Here is an 11,330-nt window from a genome sequence, read left to right as displayed (position 1 = left end):
GAAAAAAAAAACTAAATACAGGCGCGGATCCAGAGTGGGGGTTCCGGGGGTTGGAACCCCCCCTTTTTTTTGGACGATCAATGCATTTGAATGGGGACATGTAATTGGAACCCCCCCCCCCCCCTTTTTAAAATGGCTGGATCCGCCCCTGAAATATGGGTGAGTACTTTTCAACCTAAATAGTTGGTCAGTATATAGTGTGATAATGGATGATACAACACCTAAATGCACAATTCAATTCCTACAAAGTGTTTGCATTGGTTATAGAAAATTATAAAAAGGAACATTTTGCTCAGCTGTGGAAAAGGCCGGGATGCACTTACCATCAAAACCATGAAATATCGAGCATGTTTCGCATATATTACTTCTTCCAAATATGAAGAAACGTGGAAGGCCACAATGTCTGATCCAAACTGTCATCGGTCTTTCAGAAAAGCGTACCCCCAAAAAAACCAATTGTTTACCCTTTCAGAAGAAAAGTTCTAAAGAAATCGGATTCCTTTTATTAGACTGGTTTCTTGGAAGCGATTTGGCAAGAAATGCTATTAATAACAACATTTTAATAACCGAGGAACAAGAAGAAGCAAGACCTCAACTTTTAACTTCCATGCTTTTAATCATTTATTATAAAATTATAAATTATTTATTTATGAACACCTTCAATATTTTATTTTTGATTGTACTGTATTTTTAATGCTTAATATTGTGATAAAATGATTTTCAATTATTATCAATTTTTTTTTAATTCTCTACAAATCACATAAATGAAAAGTTTTGTTCAGTGCCGGCTAAATAGCAAATTTGCTATTTTTCCGGTGCCGGTCAAATAGCAAATTTGCTATTTTGCCGGTGCCGGTCAAATAGCAAATTTGCTATTTGCCGGTGCTGGTCAAATAGCAAATTTGCTATTTAGCCGGTGCCGGTCAAATAGCCACTGCCTATTGAAATACCATCATTTCCCACTCATATAATACCAATAGCTCACCTTTATTTTTGCTGCCCCGACGTCACACAAAAGGTACTTTAATAAGTCCCCTACGGACAAAGTTGAAGTAGGTTTGAACTCGTTTTGCACGTCTGTCTTCTGTCCATCTGTAAGTCTGGCAAATAAGTTTAATATTTTTTTCATCATGCTTAATGATTTTTGATAATTGTAAAAATAGTTCTTTCAAAACAAGTAAGATACCAAGTTACAATTTTGTTCCGGTTTGTTCTGATGCAGTCATTGTCCTTCACTCAAATAATCAGTTTTACTATTTTATTTGTAATGCTTGAAAATATTGATTTAATAATTGGTACATGTACTTGTATATAGTTTCATCATGAAAAGTTCGAGATCAAGACCGTTTGATGATTTTGTTTTTCATGAGTTATTGTCTTTCGGCATATAAATTCACTTTTATAATCAGTTAATCAAGTGTAGCCTTTAGCTGGTTTACTACTACCTCAAGATAGTAACAAACAAATGGGCCAAAACATTACAATTGACCTAATGAAAGAAAAGTCTTTCAGATCTAGATCGCCATCTTAGAGCTATGAAGACTTTCTTTCTCATTGTCAACATCACATTAGAAATTTTCTTATTTAATGCCTGTTAATATTCTAAAATGTTTGAGAGATTATGCACTTTACAAAGAATGCATGAATACATTTTCTCTCGTATACAGACTGGTCAGTATAGTTTTTGATGTTACTCTTTTTCGTCTCTTTGAACCAGTTAGATCGAAACCTGTACATGACAAAAAGAGGAATTTCCTTCCTGTTCAGTTTAACAATAAAAGAATTGATGCAAAAGCATTTTTTGAAATAACAAGGAGGTAACTTCTAAAATATTTAATCTCAACATCAGTCTGTTACTATTGTATCCTACAGTTAAGTATTTAAGTATAATCAAGCATTGCAGGACCTAGATATAGAACAATACCTTACAAAACCTCTGATATTTGATTGTTCCCACTAGCCTTATGTTTTATTCAGCCTTTCTGACCATGTTATTATACTGGCGATCTAAAAATATTCCAAAATGAATAAAAACAACAGCAGTATACCGCTGTTCGAAAGTCATAAATAACCCCAAAAAATCCAGTTTACAAACTCAAACCGAGGGAAACACACCAACTTTAAGAGGAAAGAACAAAACAACAGTAACGCTAAAGTGAAAAAAAAACGACAATACAACACACACAGAAACGAACTATTAGATAACCACTGCCATTTTCCTGACTTGGTACAATAGATTTTAAGTAAAAATGGTGGCAAGTACATTCAGGACAGAGAAATACACACATAAACAATACATTAGTACATTTTGACATGCTAACCACAGAATAAAAACGAACACGTAAAACAAAATTGGACAGCACACAAAACAGTACAACAATACTGCGAACTGTCTTTCACACGACTGGGTCAACGTCACAAAAATGACGTCACAGGTAATTTCAAGACTTGTTTAAGTAGTTAGATAATTTAAATTGTATTAGCTAATTGTCTAGCTATGTCGTTATTTTTTTGAAGATCGAACTGTAAAACAAATAAATTGTGTACATACAGTTGCTTTAAACTAAAATCTTAGAAATGAACTGGATGAATATTGATTATCTTCACTTTTACATACGAATAGAAAATAGAAAAAGTAGAATTACAACTACAAACGATAAGACATTTTAACAATTTATTATAAATACAATATTATAACTAAATACATGAATGTTGGATAACAAATACCGTGAGACGTCTTCTAGCAATGCGAATTCACAGTCAGCAAAACAGTCATTTTCGGGAATAAGTCATGTTCTGTGCGTAAAAGACCAGACGACGTAATTGGCAAATCACAATAACACGTGATAAAAATGTCCTTAGTTAGTTTAGACACAGACATATCGTATGGACCAACCAATTCGTGATGGTGTACATAAAATTCACGGAGTGTCATCTTTCCTCCTCAAAACTTTGTTGGAGCAGTCTCTGCGTAAGGAGCACACTCCTGTATCATTGTGTATATGAAGTTCGAATAGTGTGAACATGCACGAGCATAACGTATCAACTGAGATATGTAAACACCATACGATGGGGCAGAGGGTATGTTACTGCTGAGAAGGGGGAAAATTGATGATTGGGAAGTTGAAATCGTCTCGTTTGTCATATATGTTATTTGTGAAATCAATATTGCTGATAAAATCAACGTATGAAGCAGTCCTTCATGTATCAGCAGTATCCTTAAGGATGTTTGCTCCTCTACTTTTTGAATTTTTGCCAGATTTTCGGAATCCTCTGGTTTTATCCATGTATTAACTTTAAAAGATTTGCCCACTAACCCCTAATTTTCTTTTCATATTTTTATAACATATAATTTAAAAAGCCATATTTAAAACTCTTATGAATTCCTTGTTATTTTTTCATAGTTTTTTAAACAAAAAAGGTGCCATGTTAAGTGAAAGAAAAATCTAGAGAGAATTATTTCACGCCAAATTTTCAACGGCTTATATCTCGAAATTAAGCACACGGACCCTCCATTTTTTTCTGCTCTTTTAGTTTCTTTATTTACATACTTTCAATTATAACAGTCTTTTAAAAATTTTGTTATTTTTAAACAGAGTAGCGAACATCCTTAATTTCAAGTTCACTTGGATATATGAGATGTAAGTATTGATAAAGCGTAGAAAAATCAAACATCTCCAAAAGGTGATATCTTATGATCGTAAGTTTAAAGAAATCTAACCCATCAATTGGAACTTACACTTCAAAAAAGTTTGGATCCCATTGAGGACTAAGCTAGTGCATGAGCTAAACGAATGGAAGTCAAACTGGATATTTTGTCAGAATGGGTCAAAACAATCAGGTCTCTGATTAAACGTCGCATTCATAAGTTCAAACATGTGTGGACGATCGACAATGATAAGTCCGTTTTCAAAGACAAAGAGGTTGTGAAAGCTCTTCACGATAAGTATGTTGTTGTACCTGCGGACAAAGCTTCAAACAATTTTTTTTGTATAAATCGTATTACTAAGAGTGTCTCTAAAAAGAATTCGGAATAAATGAGCAATCAGGTAATCCCAAATACAAAAAAATATATAATTTAACAAGGATGAGATCTTGGCAAATCATAAGTCCTTCATAGCTTGAATGACCATAACATTGAATAGCAAATCGGTTGATTTAACTTGTTTGTATTTGATACCTTAACTTTTCGTACATATAACGGTATATTGCCGTCTAATCTGCATGTTCGACGAAAGAATTGGCTATTAGATTGACAAAATTCTGTCCGCATTTAAAGGGGGTCTTTCAAAAATAGTATGAAACTGTTTATTCGCGTAGTGGTATTAAGTTGTCTCAATACAAACAGCTCAGATTCTGAAAAACCTTTTATTGTGCTCGACAAGTAAGTTCGAGCACATACTTTACTTGATAATACTCTACCTAATTTCGACAGTATTTAACTTTCTAAACTGTACTCGACTTTGCTCTCGACTTTACTCAATAAGTCTGATTGAGTACTTGATAATCCTGGCATAGTCTTTATATGGTCTCTACAAATGACCATCCAGTTCTCAGTCCTGACCAGTCTCGTTGCCACATTTGAAATCATACCAAATTATATATGTTCGGTCTTTGATAAGTTTACACTTAATGTAAAAAAAACTATTCCATAACCTCAATCATTTATATACTAGTACGCAAATAAAGTACGTAAATGCATTGTACACGTTATCAATTGCAAATGACCACTGGGAAATATATGTATTAGAATTAAGAGAAGAGATGTGAAATTCACTTACGTTCTGTTTCGATTTCCTTGTAATCTTACTTTACACTTTTGTTAAGTAGCCGCTCATCCTGTTTTTGATACAAACAAAATTAGATAGCATCTATACTAGTATTTACAAATTTTTGAAAAGGAAGTGTTTGTCTCTTTGTTTCAGCTTTTCTAAACTTCTATTCATTCGAATGATAGTGTGAAGCAACAAATGTATCTCAAGCGGCCAAGTTAAATAAGGTAAAATGTACATCTTTTTAAAAAGTAAAATAAAATAAATACTGAACTAACTTGGCATTGCACAAGGTCATGTTTTTCTCTGACTGTTTATGACGTCTTTACACTAAATCCATTGGATGTTGGATGTGTACGAATTGATTGTTTAGTTTTAGATGCATGATTTTTTTATTAGCTGTTAGTGGCTTTGAACTAGGTGTCAGGTAACTGCGAGTACTCTCAGGTCTGTTCCTAGTGACTTTTTGTTGTCGGGATGTACAAGCTACCGGCCACGTCCACTTGTATGTTTGTCCATCTGATATGTTAAGCTTTCAACTGATTTTTATAGTTCGTTCTTATGCTGTACTGTTATACCACTGTCACAGGTTAAGGGGAGGCTAACATGTTTAACCCCGCCACATTAGTTAAGTATGCGCCTGTCCAAAGTCAGGAGCCTGTCATTCAGTGGTTGTCGTTTGTTTCTGTGTTACATGTTTGTTTTTTGTTCATTTTTTTTATATAAATGAGGCTGTTTGTTTTCTCGTTTGAATTGTTTTACATTGTCAAATCGGGGCCTTTTACAGCTGATTATGCGGTATGGGCTTTGCTCATTGTTGAAGGCCATACGGTGACCGATAGTTGTTAATGTCTGTGTTATTTTGGTCTCTTGTGGACAGTTCTCTCATTGGCAATTATACCACATCTTCTTCTTTTTTTTTTTTTTTTTTTTTATATCAGAGGCAAATCTAAGCGAAAAGTCCCTTCGAAATGGCAAAATTTAAAGCTGAAGCCCATCAAACGAAGGGATAACATAATGTCATATTTCTTTCTTTGTACAGGCATTTTCTTATGTAAAAAGTGATGAATTAAACCTGGTTTTATAATAATAATTTTATGATAATAAATTAAAATACGTGTAGCAGTCTTTAAGTTTCAGGAAAAAGATAGAATGTTGTTTCAATCAGAAACACTCTACTTAGTAGTGGGTCTAAAAATGTTCATAAGAGACACACTGACTGCCATAGGAGGTGACCGTCTCAAGTCATGCTTCTTTGGTCCCTTGATAATAAACAAAATTTGTCTAACAAATTGGGAGGGTCGGTCACCCGTCCTTCTCTTAATCCACCAATATTTTTGTTTAAATATATGTCTAATTATCTAGAATTTTAACCAAGAAATACTTTATATTTCATATACGAATGCAGCAATTTATTTAAAACTCTAAACGACATGACTTTGTTTGAACTGATTTAACTTTACCGTTATTGGTTTTGATATTACTAGTACTTGATAGTGTTGCTTTGACTTAAAAACCTAATGAAGTCAATAATTCAAGTATGTATTCTATGCTTTTTTTAAACATTAACATAAACTTTTAATTGATTGCATATACATTTTTAATCCATTAGTGAATCTATGTTATCGTGTCTTTTCTGTAGGCATCAGCAACCCAGACAATTATTTTGATGAAATCTATTTTTCATAAGAAAACAACGTACTGATATAAAACGTTTTCCGTACCATGGAAGTCGTAATTAGTATACACCATTATTATACCAATCTTTAGATACTAGTAGTAGAATGATGATCACAAATGACGTTATTGGACTAAAAAAAAGGCAGTTTGAACGAACGTATAAGGCATGTTTAGAAAGAAGGAAATCTAGAGAACAGTGGATAATGAACCTTAGATATCCTGATAAATCTTCAAATGAATATCTGGAATACTTACAAAATTGTACAGACGATAACAAAGGTAAAACAGTTGTAATATTAATTTCTAAAACTTTAGAAAATGTAAAGTCTAAACGAGGCCTTCCTGTAATACAAATAAAAAAAAACCAGTGTGATGAGAGGAAACAATGCCATGATTTAAATCAAAAACTATACGCCAAATACAATCCTACAATACCATGACATTAAAAAAGAACCAACAAATAGGCAGCTGTATGAATAGAATAGGAAACTGACTAACAGGCAATACCATGACTAGAAGAGCAAAACGAGAAACGGGCAATACCATGACCAAGAAAGTTAAATGACAAACAAACAACACAATGAATAAAGGAGGGAAATGACAAAAATACTTAACCATTACCAAGAAAAGACAAATATTAAAAAGACCACAAAATTATCAAGAAATTGAAATGACAAACAGACAACACCATGACTTAGATACGAGATTAAAAATGTATAGGTCGATTTGCAACAATAACTTTGATTGCAAATTCTATCAATACTTAGGCTTGCAGTACAATCTACACGAGTTATGAAATAACTCCTTATACATTAAGTGCGCTAAACCGCTTTTCTTAAAAAAAAACTTTATCAGAAGCGCTTAACATTATTAATCCAAGATTTCAAGTAGAAATACAGCTACTGCTTTGAAAACAATTTGTTTAGGATAATTCAACTGTTGATTAAGAGTCAACTAACAAAATATAAAAGTATTTTAGGATACTTCATCTCAACATTCAACCTTTTTTACGACAAACAATTTACTATTTAGTTACATACAGCCACACGATTGATTGTTTTATGTTATGTTAAGTAATAGATTTAAATAATTTGGACGATGATACACCGAGAACGAAATTGCTATTATGATATATAAGGTATAAGTATATAAGGCTAAATTGCCATACCTGGCTAAACATACGCAAAAAAGGGAACAATCATTATTTATCAATTGAAGGGGTCATTCGAAAAATATTTCATATAGATTGGGTGATGGTGTGTTTGCGATCAACACATAGTTTGTTTACTTGAGGGGAGGGGGGTCACACAATTAAAGTTTGCATTGCTAACACACCTTTTGAATGTGAAACATTTAAAACAAGCCCCTCAGCCGATAAATAATGACCATTCCTTAGCACTTATTGGCGATCCCATCAGACAGAAACAAATCAATAATTCTAAGGGTGATAATAATTCATGTACCAACGTCATGTAGTTGAAGGTGAATAGAAAAATACAAATATATTTTTTATAGATTTGTTGTTTTTGCTTGGAAATAACTGGAGGGAGAAACACTTATATGAGAAGCTAGTAGAAATAGTTGGTACAGAACTAGATATACGAAACAAACAACGACTTTGTATCATATATGATAGAATCTACAATGCATGTGCTATGAATCCTATTCGTACACAAATATCAAGTGGAAGTTTGGCAGAAGGAATGGCTTTGCAAGACAGTGACACTGATATAATGTACGTTATCGATCAGTTAGAATTAGTACAGGATGAAAGGAATATCAAACACCCAATAAACCGTGATGTATTGGTTATGGAAACAGACAATGATCATCCTGGATTTACTAGAATCAGATTTGTAGCACAAACCGATCGCAATTCCCTCTTGAATGTACAGTGTTTCTGTCCTCAAAATACATGTAGCAGTAAAATATATTTATCAGTAAATGCCATTTTTAAACACTATATGGAAATCTACGGGCATGTTTGTATACACGGTCCATGCATATCGAACATAAGTAAGACTGAAGACATTGCATACTGCATAAGGAGTAAACATCTGCCTTACGATGCCATTCCATGGGCAACCCGTCATCGATGGCAATGGCCGCCTAATGTAGTAATTGACAGGATCATAAGTTACGGATGCTTGTTAGTTCCTATTGGTCCTAAGACTATATCAAATATTTACTTATGGAGATTTTCTTTCTCCGTAGCAGAGAAAATACTTGTATATTCGTTTAATTTCACTCAACTTTTATGTTATGGGTTACTCAAACTAACAGTTAAGCGCATCATTAACGCAGACAATGATATCAAGGACTTAGTGTGTTCTTACTTTTTGAAGACGGCTTTATTCTGGGTCTCGGAGGAGGTTGATATTGAAACATTTCAATTACCTAAATTGTTTTATTGTTTTTCACTCTGTCTTGATAAATTAATATCATGGGTAAAAATCTGCTACTGTCCAAACTATTTTATACCTGGACACAATATGTTCGATGGAACGATCAATGAGAGTAACAGTAAGACATTAATGCGTGCTCTTGATAATATAAAGCACGGAGGGATTGATGTATTGCTAATAAGTTTATTTCCGATAGAAAATGAGATCGGCTATCTATTACGTACAAAACGTGAATCTTCGTTCGTTATTTTGGACTGTTTATTTTACAAGATTTCAAATAGAATGACAGTACCTAATGACATTTCTGTTTGTCATAAATATCTATCATTTACCGAATCTTTAATAATGTCCGAACTATCTACATTTATAACCGATGTATGTAAATATCATAATGCTAAAATCAGTCAAATTTTAGCACAATTACTACCCCCAGCAAAGTCAGTCAGTAACCCGTACAACATACACAAACGTTATCATAAACATTTAATGGATGGAATCAAGACAGATGCTGTATCGGGTTGGTTGCTATACGCTTCGTTTTATTATATAACTGGACAGTTTAATGTTACACTAAGACTTACTGACTATGTACTATCAAGATGTTCACCTGACATGATGTGTAAGGACGATGATTACAACTGTGAAAAACACAGAAATTGTTATCAACAAAATGTGCATTCGTTAATGACATTGAATGAAAGGATGAAAATGGCGACTATAGCTAATGTCGAATACATTAAGCACTCATCATTAATTCCATCAGAACTAAAGCTGGAGGTTGAAGATGAAGACATACACGTACCGCCTAATGTAATGTCTCATTGTCTAAGATATCTATGCTTTCATCATCTTGGTGATTTAATCAACACACAACAGGCTTTACGTGATTTATATCTAATAGTGACAGACAATTGTTCATTTACAAATTCATATATATATATTTCCTTAATAATACTTGGTGTATGCTATGAGATATATGGTGATAAAGACAGAGCCTACCAGTGTTACGAGGAAGCTTTGCAACGTAAAAGATTCCAATCTAGTATCATAGCGGTAAAAAGGATATCAAAACTGGATTGCAACTAATATGAAACTTGATTATGTAAATTCATATTGTGTTTATTATATCAGACTTTTTAACAATTATAAAACTCTTAACGTTGTGATACTGACTACAACCACATCACAAATGCATTAGCTATGCCTAACAATTGATGATGGATATTTCTTTTCGGTAAATGTATTATCTGATTCCGTGCCTTACTTTTAGTTGGTACTAGGATTAGGAAAAATAGCATACGTGTTATGAGAAAAGTGTACAATGTGATTTGTGTTTATGTTATGCCATGTATTGTATCATTGCAGTTATGTTGGCAAATTAATATGCATTCATTTACTATATATGTCGATGTTGATTTAAAATTTAATATACTGAGTGCCAATAAAAACGCAACATTTTGTTTTTTAAAAATAACATTTTTATACAAAGTAATATTTGCTTTACATGAATTGTAAATGATATTTATTACGTTTATCTAAAGATAAAAGTCAAACTAAAATGTTCAATTACCACGATTCGAATGCAATGCGTTTATTCAACACAACGCTACAATTTACTCATAGTTTTAATAACGATTGTGTCCATTGCGTGCTGCAGCGACGTGGCATTTACCTGGCAAGACGTCGAATACGGTGTTATGGAATGTTTGTCCATTCTTTCAACAATGCAATTTAAAGTTGGCGCGGTGTTAATGGTGTAGGCTGTCTTAAGGCTTGTCCAATTGGACTCAAATCCGGTGAAAAGGATGGACATGATAATGTCTGAATATGGTTGTCATTGTTGATGAACGCAGTTGTGGAGCCAGCGGAGTGTGCACGAGCGTTATCTTGTTGAAAAGGATTAACATCGTGATGTCTATCCATAAACGGTATAACAGTCGGCCATACAACTTCATCAATGTAGCTCCTCCACACACGAATTCGTCAATCACTACGGCGAAGATGTGATCTTTATTCGTCCGTTCATAAAAAAGTTGTCCATTGCGTGTGTGACGCTCTTGGTCCATCTAAGGCGATTTTGGCGTCGTCCTACTGTCAGCATGTTACCGCGGAAAGGGCCTTACTCTTAATCCACTGCTGGGCAAACTGCGTCTTACCGTGTGTGCTCCAATTTGTCTCCCATGGACGCCGACAGTCTTTAATGCTGATTGGACAGCCGTACGGAAACAATCTCGAAGGTGCTGAAAACGAATATATCGGACCTTTTGGGCAGTAGTTGCACTCTGTCTTCCGGGACATGGCCCATCATTCAAAGACCAAGTGTGGTTGAATCTTTGGATGAGTCTGGTAATTGTTGAGGCCGAACACTTCATTCTGCGAGAAATTTCACGACTTGAAATGCCTCCTTGTACCATGCCCCAAACTTCATGTATCTGGTAGTCTGCAAGTTTAGGCATCTACGTCTTAGTTTATT

The 11,330-nt window shown here is 33.9% G+C and overlaps 2 protein-coding genes across 3 annotated transcripts in view; both read left to right on the top strand.

The window, feature by feature from the left end:
* The window catches only part of LOC139496072 (signal peptide peptidase-like 2A), a 72,876-nt gene that overhangs the window by 32,823 nt on the left and 28,723 nt on the right, over positions 1-11,330 (top strand). The gene's annotated exons all lie outside the window — the stretch shown is intronic.
* LOC139496071 (uncharacterized) lies at positions 4,809-10,256 on the top strand. The gene is made up of 3 exons (XM_071284509.1): positions 4,809-4,999; positions 6,415-6,731; positions 7,968-10,256. Exons 2-3 carry the CDS (start codon positions 6,557-6,559, stop codon positions 9,941-9,943), a joined length of 2,151 nt encoding a protein of 716 aa, XP_071140610.1. The 5' UTR covers positions 4,809-4,999; positions 6,415-6,556; the 3' UTR covers positions 9,944-10,256.

This window comes from Mytilus edulis, chromosome 11 (genome assembly GCF_963676685.1).
Source record: "Mytilus edulis chromosome 11, xbMytEdul2.2, whole genome shotgun sequence".
NCBI classification, from domain to species: Eukaryota; Metazoa; Mollusca; class Bivalvia; order Mytilida; family Mytilidae; genus Mytilus; species Mytilus edulis.
Note: the sequence above shows the minus strand (reverse complement) of the source record. Positions and strands in the feature narration are given on the sequence as shown.